The sequence below is a fragment of the Zalophus californianus genome, chromosome 16 (genome assembly GCF_009762305.2).
Source record: "Zalophus californianus isolate mZalCal1 chromosome 16, mZalCal1.pri.v2, whole genome shotgun sequence".
Classification (NCBI taxonomy): Eukaryota; Metazoa; Chordata; class Mammalia; order Carnivora; family Otariidae; genus Zalophus; species Zalophus californianus.
Genome location: NC_045610.1, coordinates 18,439,095 through 18,456,019, shown reverse-complemented (window position 1 = coordinate 18,456,019; position 16,925 = coordinate 18,439,095). Strand labels below are relative to the sequence as shown.

Below are 16,925 nucleotides of genomic sequence, written 5' to 3'. Positions count from 1 at the left end.
TAAGGGCACCAGAAAAAGAGGTAGATCAAGCCATCTGAAAACAATAATTTATTGCTCTTCCTTTCCAAAGCTTTGAATTTACAAAAAAAAATCATTTACAGACTGCTCCGTTCAGGCTAAGAATGCCAAGAGCTGAGAGCCTGGACCCCCTGTGGCCACAGGTGTTCACCAGCAGCTGTGCACGGACATCTGCAACAAGCTCCCCAGATTTGTTTCCTGCCTTCAGAGATGCTGCGTTCGTTACACACCATCTCTCAGGATATACGTGGGCCATTAGACAAGTCACAGGAACATTACAGAGGTTTTTTGGGGTCTTATTTTTTTTGCCCTTCTATAAAATGAAATTTTCAGTTCATTTCTGAAAAATAAATTGGTCAATAAATTCATTTTGTTCTGCTTCTACTTTACACAAAGCTTCATATTCAACCCGATACCTGAAAAACAAAATTGTTAGAAGCCCTAAGAATGGATGAAATAAACCATGGATTTAATTCTTCTAGAGAAGAATATAAATGACTTAAATAATGCCAAGAAATGGTGTGAGTTCACAATGCAGAAGGTAGGGTAAGAAAGAACAAAGAGGCAAAGCCCAACCGAGGGCCACCCATGAGAAGTGTCCAGCCCCGAGAGGGGTTTTCCTTCAGGAGAACCGGCCAACTCTGGACACTTGCTACCTGAGCTTTCAAGCTCTCGATATTAGAGGTGGTTTTGTATTAAGATATTTTCTTTCTCATCAAATGTAATTTTATTTTTTTAAGTCTTCAAATCAGGATGACAAGTGAGACACTTCCTGGGAGAACAATGATGAAGGGGGAAGAGAAGAGGTGACCGTTCAAGAAGGAAAAATGGAATTGCAGTTGAGTAAAGAACTAGCTTTACATCTTACCTTTCAAGCTGCATCTTCTTTTCTGCTATCAGTGCTTGGAGTTGCTGCTGTTGGGCTTCTCTCTGTTTTGCTATAGATTTGAGCAAGTTCCGAGCACCAATGGCCTAGAAAAATAGTATCACCAAAGAAGGTCATGGCTTCATTAAAACCATCTTCAGCATTAAGTCCTCAGCCAAGGAAGGGCCACTTGGGGGCTGTCTCAGTGCCCAGCTGGCAAGAGAGTCGAGCCCCCGAGCCTCAGGAATAAGGGGGAGGAATAACTGCATGATCCCAAGTGCCTAATGAGACCTGGACTGCAGCTCAGGGACAGGTCTACGAGTATCCCCGAGTCTAGCACACAGGTGGTCAGTGGCCCATTTAGGGTGCCATTTAGCCTTGGGTCCTTTGCCAAGTCATCGACACCCTGCATGCCTGCATTGCTTCACTTATAAAATGAGCATAAAACCACCTATCTCAGTGATGTGAAGATTAAAGGCAAGAATGACAAAGTGTACTAGCATATGAGTTCAACAGGAGGTTAACTGCACTTGTTACTAAAGCCCTGTTTTGTTTTTTAAGGTTTTATTTATTTTTTGACAGCGAGAGAGGGAACACAAGCAGGGGGAGTGGGAGAGGGAGAAGCAGGCTTCCCGCGGAGCAGGGAGCCCGATGCGGGGCTCGATCCCAGGACCCTGGGATCATGACCTGAGTCAAAGGCAGATGCTTAACGACTGAGCCACCCAGGCACCCCCAAATCCTGTTTTAAATAAAATCCCACACACCCCCCTCCCCAAGAAAAAGAACGAGTGAACCATGTCCCAGGCCAAGATTTAGAAGGCCTGCTGATCTTACCTTCATCTTCTCATTTTCTGCTTCTTTTGCAAGTTGGTCAACAAGCTCAATTAAACCACCAACTATTTTCTGAAACTGGCCAATTTCTTTTAGGGAAAGAACAGAAAAGGTTTTATTTTCTCAGCATCACCACTCCCTCTGTGTTCCCTTGTGGCAAGAGGGCAGGGCTAACTGCCCCTTCTAATTTGTGTCAAAACAATTTGGTGCCTCCTGACCTAAAGTCTTCCACGCTTGGTCTAAACCGAGAGAAGGGTGGCCAAGTGCCCAGAGCTGGACTGGGGCATCCTTGGACCTTGAGTCCCAAATGAGCCAGCCAGTGACTATTAACCTTAGGTATGAGGCTCCTGATGGGCCCATCTTCTGCGCAGGCTCTATCCTGCTTTTGCAGGAGTGACAGGAAGCACAAAGGGCCATGTTCATGAAAGGACTGACTCAGGACTTGAACAGAGCCTCCTGACTAGCCCCAGATAAGGAACTAGATTTCAGTTAATGGTGGTTAGGGGGGCAGTGGTTTGCCAACTGTAACCAGAGCTAATAAAGAGCTCAAAGCATTTAAGTACCTAATCTCCCATTCGCTATTTTCAATGTCCTTGGGTGTGATGGGACCTCATTCTACTGAGGAATGAACTAGGACCCAGGGAGGAAGGACAACAGGCAGTGAGAAGACTGGCAATGGAGCTCATGCCGCCCTTCACCAGTCAAGCTTTCTACAGACTATGGAGTGCGCAGAAGGCTCAGAAATTCCTGCTTGTCAACAACACAATGGAAATCCCTGCTTTAGCTAGAGCTGCCCTGTATTCACTGCCACTCGGCTTGCCTGCCTGCTGGGACAGGAGGTGTCCTGGATATCTAGCTAAAAAATGACCTCAGTGAGTCTGTTGAACTTCCAAGAAATCACATCATGAGTACATAACTCTTTCCCACCCTCAAGCCATAGTTCTGCCCCATGAAGTTCAAGGTTTCTGAGAGCAAAAAAATCAAAGATGGGATATCCTCTCTCCATTTCACCATTTGTCTTGACTGATGCTCTGTGTCTGACTACATGTGAGCATCAGAGAGCAGGGAGACAAGGTGGTTGGTATGTGGGAATTCCTAAAGGCCAGACACAACATCCAGAGAGGCACTAGCCCTGTTCTGGCCAGGGTGACAGCTGCGGGTGGGAGTGGAGGTGGGGCACCACGTCTCCCCAAATGACACTCACTGTCCACAAAATCCTTGCACTCTTCCTTGAGCTCTGTGGTCTGCTGGGTAACCTCAGGGTCCAACACACGCAGCTTGTTCAGCTCATCAAAATGCAGCCCTGCTTCACCCAGGATGTCCTTGGCCATAGCTGTGAAGAAAGCAGCCTGAGTCCCCGATCACTTCCCAGCCACCCAAGGAAATGCCCGCTTCCAGCCCAGCCCAGCCCCGCTCCTGCCCCCAGACACCAGTGCCAAAACCGCAGACGTTCCTCCGAAGGCTCCCCTTCCCTCTGCCTCCACCTCTCTGAGCCTCACCTGTTTCCCTTCCGGTTTCCCTAGAGAAGAGCAGCTCTGCTCTGAAGGGGTGCTAGTGGCAGTCAGGAGGAAGTGTGTCATAGGAGCAAGGGTCAGGAAAGAATAAAGTCCAGTTGCTTGTCACGGGCATCGTTCATTCAACACACATTTCTTGAGTGCCTACCACATGCCAACACTGCTAGATGCTGGGGGCACAAAGATGAGCGCGACACGGTGCCCGCCCTGGAGGAGCACATAGTTTAGCTGGAGGAAGACAGACACGTAAACTGAGAAAGTATGCTGTGTTAAGTGCTTTTACAGAAATATCACTCAAGTGTTGCAGGAGAACAAAGCAGTTAACAGGGTGAGCGAGTAACATTTGAACTAAATCGTGAGAAGCCATAAGCATATTTATCCCCAATTATGTACCCAAAAGGACATGAAAAAGCTTTTCCAGTACAGTCCTAGCATAACACCAAAAGCAAGGAAAAGAGGAAATCTGCATGACTTAAAAATGAGAGTTAAAAATAAGCCAGGAATAAGGACATTATCCACAATATATGTCACAGGCATGTTGGCCTGAACTAGGACCAAAGTTGGCTCCGTCTCTTTCTAGCAGAAAACACAAAAAGGAATGAAGCATCAGCAAGAACATACCAAGTGAGGAGGCTAGGGAAAGGCTTCCCAAGCAGAGAAAACAGCACAGACAAGCGTGTGAAGTCACTGAACCGGCCAGAAGACCTAGAAGATGAAAGCACCGAGGACGGAGCTGCAAAGGTCAGCTGGGGCCAGGTCAGAAAGAGCCTGTGTGCCCAACTAAGGAGTTTGGGTTTCTTTCTGTAGGCAAGAGAACCAGCAGAGATATCTTTTCCCTTCCTAGGGCACCCTGCATTCCTGGTCCAGAGGATGCCTCAATTCTGGGAAGGAAACACTGAAAACTCACCCTCGTTCTGGCAAACACACGCACACACAAATTAAAAAGCACACACAACGCTACTTAGGGCTAGCCACTGGCTGCCACACCAATTCCCAAACCCCAGGTGTTCCAAAGGCTACCACCAGCTGGCCCTGCGCCAGCCCTTTCCTCTGCTCCCACCTCCCCCAGCTGTTTCCCTTCTGTCTTCCTTAGAAAAGTTCTGTCCCAAATGGGGTGATTATGGGAGTAACTTCCCAGAGCAGGTATACCATAGGAGGAGCAATGGTTAAAAAAGAATTAAGTTCCCCAGCTGCCAGAACTGATTTTCAAGACAGCCAAAAATCCAGATTTAGAGATGAAATCTGATTTTTAAAGGAAAGTATTGAATTCAAAATTTTAAAGGAAAAACCACATCTAACACTGTGGGCCAACTAATGCATGTCTATAGGCTGTCTGTGTAGGACTGAGCCGTTGGCCTACTGGAATCCACTGAAGGAACTAAGCTAGCTAGCATCTTCCTTTTGAAACATTTTAATCATCCCGAGCTTCCTTTTAATCGAGCTTTTTTAAAAGATCCGTCTTCCTGCTGTTCTGTTACGTTTACACATATAGTCCGAGCATTTAACACCTACCAGGTGATTAGTCAGACCAGCTACTCCTAGGAAGCTTCCAGTAACCTGAGGGAGCAAATATCTGCTTCCACTTCCACTCCCTTCCCTGAGAGGATGCATTTATTCAGAAACATTTCTGATCTCTGGACAGACAGTAAACAAATAATCACATATTTTGAGGACAGTATGAGGAAAAGCACATGGTGCTACATAAAGCTGCAGCAAGAGGACATAATTCATATGGGGGGTGTCTCAACAAAAACTCCTTTTTAAAAATTATTTTTAAAGGTTTTATTTATTTGAGAGAGAGAGAGAGAGAGAGAACAAGCAGGGAGAGAGGGAGAAGCAGGCTCCCCGCCCATGGGGCTCGATCCCAGGACCCTGGGATCATGACCTGAGCCAGAGGCAGATGCTTCACCGAGTGAGCCACCCAGGTGCCCCCTCAACAAAAGCTTCTGAAAACATGACACTCAAGCTGAGACCTAAAGAATATCCAAAAGTTTGCCAAGTGAAGCAGGGAGGAGGTGTTCCAGGCGGAAGGAAAAGCATGTGTGAAGATCCTGAGGCTAAAAGAAATGTAATGCATTCCAGGAACCGAAAGGCTAGCGTGGTTAAAACCCAGTGAACTGGGGGGGAATGTGGAACAGGATAAGTCTAGATGGGGAGGCCAGAGCTGGTTCAGGGAGGGCTCTGAAAGCCGCCCTCATGAGCTTGGATTTTATCATAAGGGTAGTGGGCAGCCAGCAGATCCTTAGCAGAGAAGCACAGCCATATCTGCCTTTTGGAACGATCACTCTGACCCAGGATGGAGAATGAACTGCAGGGAACGAGAGAGTGGGGCTACACCTCCCTTGTTCATCACTGTAACCCTAGCACCTAGCAGGATGCCTGCACATACTGAGCGCCTGCACTCAGTAAATGTGGAACGAATGACTGGAAACAGAGAAGGCTATTACAGTGACCAAGGCTTGGAGCTGAAGAAAAGTGTTCCAATTTGCGATGTTATGTAAGCTTATGGCATTTGGTAAAGGACTGACTGAATGTAGGAGTTTGGGGATGAGGGAGGGAAAGAGGCAGGCAAGATTCCCACGTACCTGGCTTGAGCGCCAACTGTATGTTTGGAGGGCAGAGTTGAATGAGATGGACTGGACCGGAGAAGGAGGGCAGGGAGAGAGTTCCCAACCGACTATGAGATTCCCTCCCAACTCCCACCACACGTGTGCGTGGCACAAGAACCGCACTGAGCTCCCTGAAGATGACGGCGGCGACACTCTGTCCACCCCGCGGCTCTCCCAGATCCTCTCCGGGCCCCGCGAGCAGGCGCCATCCGCGGGATGAGGGGAAGGGGCACCGCGCACACAGTCAGGAAGACCTGGGTGGTGGAGCTGGCTGTCCACACTACGTGAACGCCTTGAACTTATATGAGCCACAGTCTCCTCACAAGACCGTTGCGAGCATCAACGCGTAAAGCTCCAGGCCAAAGCTGGGTGTCACACGGCTCGCAAAGAATCGCGCGGAATCCCGTTTCTTTCGGCCTGCTGGGTTCACTCGCCCCGGGTCCGCCCGCGTCCCCCAACCCGGAGTCGCTGCCTACCTGCCAACCCCGTAGCGGCGGCGCGCTACCGCCCGGGCTGATTCCGGCAGGCCGCTTCTCTCCCGGGTCAGCGGCAGTCGGTGCCTGGCCCGCCGGCCTCAGCCGCTGCCACGGCTACCGGCCCTGTTTACCCGTAACGTCATTACTGGACTGCGGAAGTACTTACTCCGCCCAACCCGCAGAGCCTGCTGGGAAACAGGCCTGAGAGGAGGGACGGCTGCCTACAGGACCCAGAGGCCTTTGCGCCGGAAAGGCTGCCGGAAGTAGCTGAGCACTCACGGCGGAATTCTCTCAAGGGCCCCTCCCTCCCCCGTGATTGGGTGCTGGGCAAGGCCCGCTTTAGAGTCCCAGGCTGCGGGCGGGCGGGGTTGGGCCGCGGCTCCAGGCTGAGACCGCGGGCGGAGGATGTGAGCTCACAGCCGGGATTGCTGGCGGGCTGGCGGCCACAGCCCAGGGCGGCACGGGGGTCGGCTTGCAACCCAGCTGAGAGGAGAAGCGCCCCCCGGGGACGGTGAGAGCCGGGGTGCGGATGCTCTGGGGGACAGGATGGACGGGCCCCGGGCTGGAGCAGAGAGCCCCACCCAGTCCTGGGGAAAAGGCGTGGGACGGTGCAGGGGAGATGGAGAGCTCAAATCCTCCACTGGGATGGGTGTCAGAATCGGTCTCAGTTTCTCGGTGGTGAGGAGGGGTGCGGGCCGGGGAAGACTCACCACAGACCGCAGAGAGGTTGGGTCTCGCTAAATCTTTCCAGTCCCTTTGGACGAAGCTTAAGATTTACACCTAGGATTTCTGCTAGATCCTCCCCCTCTACCCAAGATCGGTTACCCGCCCGCCACCACCGAGTGTGATGGATTTCTGGGTCCTTTTTCCTTTAGCACCCCACCTTCCATGGCCGTGGTTGTTGTCCTGCCCTTTATTCTGCTTCGGTTCCCATTAGCCTCGCTGAGGGAGACTCGGATACGCCCTCAGCCCCAGGCATCCCCACATATCCACACACACAAAGTCCGGAAGGAACAGCAGTGAGGCTATCAGTGGAAACTTCATTCTCACTGGAATTACTTTCTGGGGCGTCACCTGCCACAACATTCCTGGAGCCCATTGGTCTGGGAGGAATCTGAGCGGGCGGCATCTGAGCTGACGTCACCCAGGGGCTCAAAGCAATTGCTTTGTAGGCTCTGTTGGCCACCGCCTAGGCTTTGAATTCCTTTACTTTGGCAGAACACATGTGTGCTTGCTTTGATCCTTGGGGAAATCGGGGCTAGACCCAAAGTAGGTAGGGAACTTGCTAAAACCTGTTAAGGGGTGGACTTATTCCTTTGGGGTGGGTGGAGGAGGGTGAGGTGATTTCATACTGTTCATGTGTTAGTTAGGGATTGGGCAGTCTGCTGGTGAGGGTTCATCTCATCCATACTCCATCCTTGGGGTAAATGAGAGTCTGCTGGACAAGCCACCAAAGAAATTCGGTACTTCACAAAGCACCCGTCTGGTCCTTCCTTGGACATTCTTCTTAGGGGCCTACCTAAATCTTTCCAGGGACGGTTTCAGTCTAACAAACTGACATATTAAATACTTTCAGATGTGCATGGCATTGTGGTAAGCACTGCTTCTGGATCTCACTTATAGGAGGTGACATGCAACCGTAAACTTTTGCGTGTTGTGAGGACTACGAGGCAATTTTACCTTTTTTCTGTCTCCATTGCCGGCACTGCAGTACAGGCCTTCACCACTTGCCTAGACTGCCGCTTCCTCTGGTCTTCCCGCTTGTTCTCATGCACCCTTATGAGCCATTCTCTACCCGGCAGCCAGAGTGATCTTTTCAAAATGTGAATAACTCAGATCCTGTCACTCTCTTACTTAAAACCCTCCAATCGATGGCCATCGCAATTAGCGATAAAATGCAAACTTTTTAATATGAACTGGCCCCTGCGTCCTGACCTTACATCAAGCCAACTTCCCCCTTCTTTCTATGCGCTAGACATCGTGGCCTTTTTTTTAAAGATTTTATTTATTTGACAGAGAGCACAAGCAGAGGGAGAGAGAGGGAGAAGCAGGCTCCCTGCTGAGCCAGGAGCCCGATGTGGGACTCGATCCCAGTATCCTGGGATCAGGACCCGGGCCGAAGGCAGCGGCTTAACTGCCTGAGCCACCCAGGCATCCCCAAGACGTCTTGGCCTTATTTCTGTTCCTAAAACTTGTGTCTAACTGAGAAACCTTGCACTTAATCTTCCATCCATCTGGAACGCTCTTTCAGACTTCAGCTGGAATGTCACCTTCCCAAAGAGGCTTTCCCCGGCCTCTATCCATTTTAGGACTTCTCCCTAGTCACTCTCTTATCACCAGCTTATTTATTGCATTTCTTACCCTCTGGAACTGCTCGCTTATTTATTCATTGTCTTGCTTATTGTCTGTACCCTCCCCCTAGAATGTGATCTCCGTGAGGCCATGACTTATTTGTTCTCTTCTGTATCTTCACTGCCCAGCACATAACAGGGCACAATAAACACTAACTCTTATTGGTTTTATTCTTGTTAACATTATGATGCTTCTTTGTACTCCTTGAAGGCAAGGTCCGTACCTTTCCATCTCTCTGTCCCTACCGCCTAACGGAGTAGTGACACTCAGTCTTGTTTTCTCGCTGAATGAGTTAAATGAAGTAATGTGTATATTAAGTTGCCTAGACTAGCACCTGGAACATAGTAAACGTGCAGTGAATGTTTGCTCTTTCTTTTCAGTGAATGAATTTTAGTGATTCCTTAGGAAACCAAGACATATAATAGAGAATCTAGCTCACGGGGAGTGACCTGGCTTTGCCCTCTTTTGCTTCCCTCACTCCTCCCTCCCGTGAATGCCTGTCAGTGTTTTAGTTTCCAGATCACTTCATAGTTGTTTTTAGATTTATCATCTGGTCTTTTCAAGCCCCTTGTCCCCAGTCTTGTGGGTAGGGAAGAAAGGAAGAGATAAGGCTGGGCCTCCTCTCAGGAAAAAGAAGTAAAAATAGCCATCCTGTAGTTGTTCTGTCCTGGAAAATGGTGACAATTTCAGGAACTTGGGACAGGGCTGGGACCCAGAAAGAGGAAGGTCAGGAAGCTCTGCCGCGGCCTGGGTGACCTCTGCCAGGAACACTGGCTGGCGGCTTCCAGCCTGGCTCATTCCTGTGCTCTCCTGAAGCTGCTTTTACTTTCCTTCCTGAAGCCAGACCGCGGTGGTGCTCAAAGTCACCGCTGGTGCCGACTGCTTCTGGGCCTGGAATCTTTAGAAAGGAAGTGCATCCTGCCCCTCTGGCTCCTGGGAATCTCCTGCGCTGGCAGGATTCCCAGTAGGTTTGGTGGGAACACTTGGGTCCTGGGAACCTTGAGAGGCAAAGAACTGGAATTGGACTGTCATTCCCCAGGGTAAAGACTTCGGCTGCCCTGTCTGCTCCTCCAGCCGTCTCGGACTAACTCCAAGGGCTTGCTTGTCCTCCTCGCTGCCGAGAGCTGAGCCGAGGCTCAGGGGGGCTGGCGAGATGAGGGGCAGGCTCTGGGAGACTGTGCTGGTTCCTGGTACCATAAAGAAGAACAGGAACGTCCTCTGTTGCTCTTGCCTAGGGCCTTAGCCTCTGCCAGGGGGTCTTGCTTGTCAAGGAGAGAATGACTGCACGGCCCTCTCCTGTCCCCTCTCAGCTGAGGGCTCTCCTCTGCTAACTCCTGTCTTCTCTCCCATCTCCTGCTCACAGTGCTGGGAGTATGAGGCTCTGGCCTCTGCTGGCCACTGGCTCGTTGTGATCCTTCCACCACGGCGGAGCCTTCCAAGCCGACCTCCTGCCGTGTGGTGATCTACCTGCAGCGGGAGATGTCAGGGGATACCTGTCTGTGCCCAGCCTCGGGGGCCAAGCCCAAGCTGAGCGGCTTCAAGGGAGGAGGCCTGGGCAACAAATACGTCCAGCTCAATGTGGGGGGCTCCCTGTACTACACCACCGTGCGGGCACTCACCCGGCACGACACCATGCTCAAGGCCATGTTCAGCGGGCGCATGGAGGTGCTGACCGACAAAGAAGGTGAGGCATTGGGGCTTGTTGGGCCAGCTGAGGAGGGAAGAAAGAATTCCTGAGGAAGCGACTTTGGGGCAGGGCTCAAGCCTGGCAGGTCTAGACTCTAGATTCACCCTTCCTGTTACCTGGTACAGGACTCCTTCACCTGGAGTCTGTGGTAGAGCCTCAGCATTCTTTGAGGTTGTATGTAGAAGGGTGTGCACTTACATGTTTTCCAGGGCCAAGATCCATACCTTTTAAATAACAAAAGGACTAGATTCTCCTGAGAACCATCGCTGTATTGACGGGACAGTGCACAAAAGGCAGGCAGGGCCTGGTGGCGTTTGTGTCGCCAGGCGGTAGGCCTGAGCGCTCCTGAGCTTAGACCTCTGTGGGCTGCCGCAGAGCCTGGAGGGCCTCTGTCCCCCGTAGTCCGGGCCATCCGTGCTGGAAAAGAACAGCCGCAGACCTGAGAGCTAGAGGTGGCATTCCCACTTCTGTTACCCTGTGATGCGGGCTACCTGGAGGCAAAGAGTAACTGTCGGGGGCCTGTCTGAATCCCTAGGCTGGATCCTCATAGACCGATGTGGAAAGCACTTCGGCACCATTTTGAATTACCTCCGCGATGACACCATCATCCTCCCACAGAACCGGCAAGAAATCAAGGAGCTGATGGCCGAAGCCAAGTATTACCTCATTCAGGGGCTGGTGAGCGTGTGCCAGACTGCTCTGCAGGTACGGAGCTAAAGTGGGCTCAGGTCGAGGAGGTTGGGAGTTGGCCCCTCCCTTCAGGGACATAAAGGTCCAGTTCCTGGAAGGTCTCATGACCGGTACGGTTGGTGAGTCCGAACCTCACTGTTAGATATGCTCGGTGCTGCCCAGGCCAAGGACACTGGCAGCCAGTCTGTTTGTGAGGTGACAGACTCAGGCAGTAGGACTAAGCCCAGCTTCCAGTTTCTACACCTTGCTATCTGGATTTTAGGTTTTCTGGAAATGGGGTTCTGCTTGCCGGCTGGCAGTTTCTATGGCCAGCTGCCTCCTCAACAAGCAGAGGGTGGCCTTGGCAGAGGGGCTCCGACAGCTCCTGGGGAACGCCTGGCTTAGCCTGGCAAGCAGGAGATCTCAAAAAAGATTCTCGGCTGTGTTTATCACCCAGGACAAGAAGGACTCCTACCAGCCTGTGTGCAACATCCCCATCATCACCTCCCTGAAAGAGGAAGAGAGGCTCATCGAATCCTCCACCAAGGTACTGGGACCCCTGAGGGCTGTGGGCAGGGATGGACGGGACCCTAGCCTGGCGCTCACACTCTTCTCCCTCCCAGCCTGTGGTGAAGCTGCTGTACAATAGAAGCAACAACAAGTATTCCTATACCAGGTAGGGTGGGCATCTGGGGTCTGGGGGCCGGGGGGCCAAGGCTCGGGGAAGGGCTGCAGAAGTAGCTAGAAGGACTAGGCAGCCAGCCACGGGGCAGCAGACCCAAGAGAAGCCACCTGCACTCCTGGCACGGTTGGCGAGGGTCTGGATCTCAGGCGGGAAGAACAGAGAGAGAAGGGAAATGAGGACAGAGGCATTTGGCACTTGGTGCAGGGCCCTGGCTGGGATATCGAGGGGAACGAACTGGAACCCCCCCCCCATGTGTCCTGTCGGGCAACGTGCCAGGTGTTTTCCCAGCATTAGCTCATGAGGGGGAGGAGGGACCCTGGGAAGCCCGTGGCTGGGACTCCTCCTAAGCCAGCCTCTGTGCTTCACAGCTGGGCCGCTTTCTCCCTTGCCCAGTGCCCCCTCGGCGGGCCACAGTTAGGTGTACGCAAAAGGCCGTGGGCTCGGGGAGTCCCCGTGGACGGAGGTGTTGCCAGCACACCCCCTACGGCAAGGGAACGGGTCCTCCTGCCGCGAGGGCGGCGAGCCTCCTTCCTTCGGGGCCTGATGAGAGGAGACCCCCCCCCCCGCCCTCAGTTCTCTCTGCTTTAACTTCAGACCAACACCCCTCCTTCCCCTCGCAGGCCCCCAACCCCAGAGGGTGCCCTGTGACCTTCTTCCCTGCTGTCCCCTCTGGCATCCTGACTTTGCCTCAGTTCTGCGTGACAGGGAGGGGAAGGGGGGAAGCGCCCAGCCAGCACCGTCTCTTGTGCTGGAACCTCATTCCCAGGCCCCCCGACCTTCATGGGTTTTTCAGCAACTCGGACGACCACCTGCTGAAAAACATTGAGCTGTTCGACAAGCTCTCCCTGCGCTTCAACGGCCGCGTGCTCTTCATCAAGGACGTCATTGGCGATGAGATCTGCTGCTGGTCCTTCTACGGCCAGGGTCGCAAGCTGGCCGAGGTGTGCTGCACCTCCATCGTGTATGCCACGGAGAAGAAGCAGACCAAGGTCGGGGGGGACTTCCCTCTGCGCGGGTGGGGGCGGGACACACCCCAGCGCAGCCCCAGCTGTGCCCTTCACCACGGGGAGCGGAAGGGCATTCGGTTCGCTCTCTGTTTTCCCCAGACCCACATGATGGTGCTGGGCAAGGACAAAGCCAGGTGAAGCAGTTCAGGGATTGGCTCGCGAACACTTTGTTCTGGTCAGCTGAGCGGTGGGGGCTGTTGACCAGCAAGAACAGCGTGGTGCGGTGGGAAGGACTGGGTCTTTGGAGTTGGCCCAATTCAGGTCTGAATTCTGGTTCTACCACTCACCGGTTTTCTGACCTCGTACAAGCCATTTAAACCAGCTGGGCCTCAGTTTCCGCACCTGCAAACCTGGGCATGATAGTGTGCAGTTAACGGAACTGTTAGGAAAATGCGGCGGTTCCTAGGAGCAGCAGTTCAGGGTCTGGTCTCCTCTCTGGCCCTGCTAATTGGGTGTTCCCGGCCGACCAGCTTAGCCTCCGCAGGAACAACTCAGCGCCAGGTACGTGTGAGGGATTTGACAGGTGACAGTTGACACGAACTCGGCAAACCCCGTTCTCCCAGGCTGCGAGCAGTTGGTGTCCTCCCCAGAGAGGAGCTCCCCCCGCTGCGGCCCCCCCCCCCCCCCCCCGCCGCTGGGAGCGTGTGCAACGGAGGCAGCGGAGGCCTTTGCTGGGCCAGGAGGGCAGCCCACTCGGAAGGTCGTGTGCGTGAGGCGCTCAAAGCAGCCAAGCCTGTGTAGCACCTGCTCGGCCTCCAGGCCCCCGAACTGCCTCCAGCTGGGCCGCCTGACGGGTGGGGAAGGACAGCTTACAGGAGGTGGCCCTGCTTCCTCCTGGCATTTTGGGGGTGCGGATTCCCGTGTGCACGTATCAAGAGAGTCAGGATTCGGGGTCGGGTCTCTGTGGGGGCTGCTTACACTTGGAAGTGGCAGCAACCCGTCACTTTCCTGAGCATTTTCTCTTTTGTGTACTTAGGGACTCCTCAGGCAGGGCTGGAGCCTTCTCCCCATTTAACAGATGAGGAAACAGAAGTCAAGTTAGGCTAGAGTCCAGGTGCCTTTCTGTCTCCCACGTAATGTTCACAAGAACTCTCGGAAGTAGGTATTAGCCCTGATTTTACACGGGCGGAAACTGAGGCCTCGCAGCCCATACTGGAGCCTGGCTCTGAGCACAAAGCCGAGGCCCGAACCCTGCACACACTAGCCCACTGCTCCGGGCCCGGGCAGCACGCTAGTCTTTGGCGTCCTTATGTGCAGAGTACAACTCCCCACGTCTCCTCCAGAGAGGACCCCCCCCACCCCCGCTCACCCGTCTCGGGAGAGAGTTAAGGAGGAACTTGGAGGGCCAGCACGGGGGCGAGGGCCCCACCATGTCGCTGCCTGGCTGGGGTGAAGCCCCATTCGGCCCCCTTGTCCCCCTGAACTCAGGTGGAATTCCCAGAGGCCCGCATCTATGAGGAGACGCTGAACGTTCTGCTCTACGAGACCCCCCGAGTCCCTGACAACTCCTTACTGGAGGCCACCAGCCGGAGCCGCAGCCAGGCTTCTCCCAGTGAAGATGAGGAGACCTTTGAACTGCGGGACCGGGTCCGCCGTATCCACGTCAAACGCTACAGCACTTACGATGACCGGCAGCTCGGCCACCAGTCCGCCCATCGCGACTGACAGGGCCCTCAGGGAGTCAGGCCACGGGACACCCACAGAGCCTCCTGTGGGACCCTGCCCCGCTGGCCACCCCACGCTGCTGCTGGCTGGCTTTCTGCCCCAGCGCCCAGAGGCCTGACAGGAAGGCAGAGGGCCTGAGCGGGAGAGGGACCACACTGCTTCGCCCTGCTCCCTGAGCACTTGAAGATGCCCGGGGCCTGGACCCCTTGCTCACCCTTCCTGACAGGGAGCTGCGTCTACCCCCGAGGCGAATGGACTGCCCTGCCCACCTCCCATGAGAACAGCGCCCTTGACCCCTTGCTGAGTGTCCTTTTGCTCCAGTGAAGGGCTACCTTTAGGCCTCTGGGCAGGTCCATGGGGAATGAGCTCGTTCTGGTGCTGTGGAGGCCCAGTTTCTTACAGAAGGTGGGGCTCCTTTTTCCCTGAGGTGTTTAAGCACAGGCTTCATGATTTTGGTTTTTTAAAAAGTCATCTAGGAAGTGAAGAGTTTTGAGTCTAATAATGAGGGAATAGGTATTTGTGCTACCCCGCTAGGGTGCCAAAACCCTGGGTAGAGGGCAGAACCCTTTCCTTGATGCCTTTGGCATCTGTTTCTTTAAAGTACTTTGTACTTTTATTCAGGAGATTTGTATTCTGCCCTGACACACGTCATCTTTTTCTGACTCTAACCCCTCTTCCCTACAGAATCAGTCTGAGAGAGGGGCTAGAGAAGCAATAAAACAAAAACAAAATACTGACTGACGTGGGCTTTGCTGGGCTGGCCAAGCAGCCGACCCAGAGAGCATGGACAGGAAGGAAGGAAGGACACTTAAGTTGGGAACTGTAGTCTTAATAATGCCCATGAGAAAGGACATTTTAAGGTCACGTAATGGAGTCCTAGGGCCTAACAGGATTGCTCTTTTTGATTCTCTTGCCCTCAACTCCAAGGTGTGCTTCGCTTTACTTTCTGGAAAGCCAAAGGGCCGTTACAGGGACCAGGAGCATGAGCCGCAGCGGGAAGGCTGTGAGGCCCATGGGTGCCGCACTCGGACGCCCACCAGCTGAGGACAGTGAACACGAGCTCTGCGTTCCCAGCAGCCCTGTGCAGAGGTGGCATGTGCTTGGCCATATGGCCCCTGCCCGCCCCATACTATTGGTTTTGTGTCCCAGCTGTGGCGGGGGGTGGGGGGGTGGTTCTGCCCAGCGTTGAGTCTGGACGCAGGGTGATGGGAACAGCCTAAGTCCCCTCAAAGGCCGGGTGATGTGGCCGTGGAGCTGCCAAGGCCCAGCTCTTGGGCAAGGAAGCAAGTTCCTCCTCGGGGCTTTTTTTCACTACCTTCTGTTTGGCGTGGCCCTTTGGGAGGCTGCTTATTCGAATTCTTTTGCAAAGGAATGCCATCAGGGAGGGAGCTGCTCAGCCAGCCTAAGAAAACCCCATAGCCGCTGAGCGGTAGCCACTCGGGAAGGAGCGCCGGTTATCGGGTTATCAGGCTCCTCTCTCCTGACGACTGTCGCTTAGCTAAGTGGCCTGCTTATGGCCAACGCGATGGAGCCTATGGGCAAATGCCAGGCCCGGGTTTGTAGACACCCACAAGGACCTGAAATGACATGATGGGGCAGGGGAAGTGTGACTAACCAGGCATTTTACGCTTGTCGGCCTTGAGTATGTACTTTCAGGTGAGGCACCCTGGTCATCAGCTCAGAACACTTCTCCAGCCCTCCCTGGAGTAGAGATGAAAACAAATCCATTTCTTTGGCCAGATTCCGCCTTTGGCTTTGTGGCTTTCCCACAGAGACTGGAACGCTTCTGCCTGAGGCCTCTGGCCTATTTCCTCCCCTCCCGAAGCCCTCTAATACTCAAAGCCCCAGCTTCCCACTGAGGTATTTTAATGCCTGTCCTTTGACCTCCCCAGCCCTGCAGCCTCTTTGCTGCTCTGACATTTAGATCCTCAGCTCTCTCAGTGGTGACTATTCTTTCTTCCTGAGAAAGCACAGTAATCCTGGACTGATCAAAAATCTCTCCCTGGTCTTAAGAAAAATACTAACATTGAAATCACTGAAGTCAGCTTCTTTAATAAGGACTTTGTGGCGTAAGGGTTGGGGGAATTTTCTTTGCATTTCTCAGCCCCATTCGGAAAGCAGCTCTTGGCTGTGTGAATTTTTCAACTCGGAGCAGCCCAGGGGCAAGCAAACAAAAGAGTGTGGATGAAGGTCAAGCCTTCTCGGTTTCTGAGAAAACTGGAAGGCTGCTGTTCACCACATGTACCAGGACTGGGGTTTTATTCCATTTCTTATCTGACCAATGTCTGCCTAAAGGATGGCCCAGGTCCTACCACGAGAGGTCTCCTTTGTCCCTTAACTGCAATCACTTGTTGCTCAGCATGGGTGATGGAAACCAACGCTAATTTCTAATAAAATTGTGTTACACCGCAGTGCTGCAAAGCCATGCTTGCAGTGACTCGAGCTGGGTCAGCTCACTGCTGTGGACAAAGTTCTTGTGTTCCTCCTGCTCACCACCTCATGTTTGCCCCAAGTCGGAAATCCTATTGCACTCAGTTGCCCTGCAAC

General features: G+C 53.2%; 2 protein-coding genes across 6 annotated transcripts; one reads left to right on the top strand and one right to left on the bottom strand.

Moving 5' to 3' along the window:
* Positions 1 to 30: 30 nt before the first annotated feature.
* On the bottom strand, positions 31 to 7,303 carry IFT20 (intraflagellar transport 20). Of its 4 annotated transcripts, none has more exons than XM_027568496.2 (6): positions 6,314 to 6,469; positions 3,214 to 3,456; positions 2,919 to 3,047; positions 1,718 to 1,803; positions 887 to 990; positions 31 to 434 (listed from the first exon to the last, which is right to left on the bottom strand). In XM_027568496.2, the coding sequence occupies exons 3-6, from the start codon at positions 3,043 to 3,045 to the stop codon at positions 353 to 355; spliced, it is 399 nt and encodes a 132-aa protein (XP_027424297.1). In that variant the 5' UTR covers positions 3,046 to 3,047; positions 3,214 to 3,456; positions 6,314 to 6,469; the 3' UTR covers positions 31 to 352. The 4 variants fall into 4 exon arrangements, with proteins under 4 accessions (XP_027424297.1, XP_035580720.1, XP_027424295.1 ...); XM_035724827.1 differs by having other exon boundaries at positions 3,214 to 3,435; positions 6,314 to 6,461; XM_027568494.1 differs by lacking the exons at positions 3,214 to 3,456; positions 6,314 to 6,469 and adding an exon at positions 7,197 to 7,303.
* Positions 6,652 to 16,860, top strand: TNFAIP1 (TNF alpha induced protein 1). 2 transcript variants are annotated; one of them, XM_027568491.2, is made up of 7 exons: positions 6,652 to 6,824; positions 10,029 to 10,349; positions 10,888 to 11,057; positions 11,479 to 11,568; positions 11,645 to 11,697; positions 12,500 to 12,695; positions 14,142 to 16,860. In XM_027568491.2, the coding sequence occupies exons 2-7, from the start codon at positions 10,145 to 10,147 to the stop codon at positions 14,376 to 14,378; spliced, it is 951 nt and encodes a 316-aa protein (XP_027424292.1). In that variant the 5' UTR covers positions 6,652 to 6,824; positions 10,029 to 10,144; the 3' UTR covers positions 14,379 to 16,860. The 2 variants fall into 2 exon arrangements, with proteins under 2 accessions (XP_027424292.1, XP_027424293.1); XM_027568492.2 differs by having other exon boundaries at positions 6,652 to 6,836.
* Positions 16,861 to 16,925: the final 65 nt, after the last annotated feature.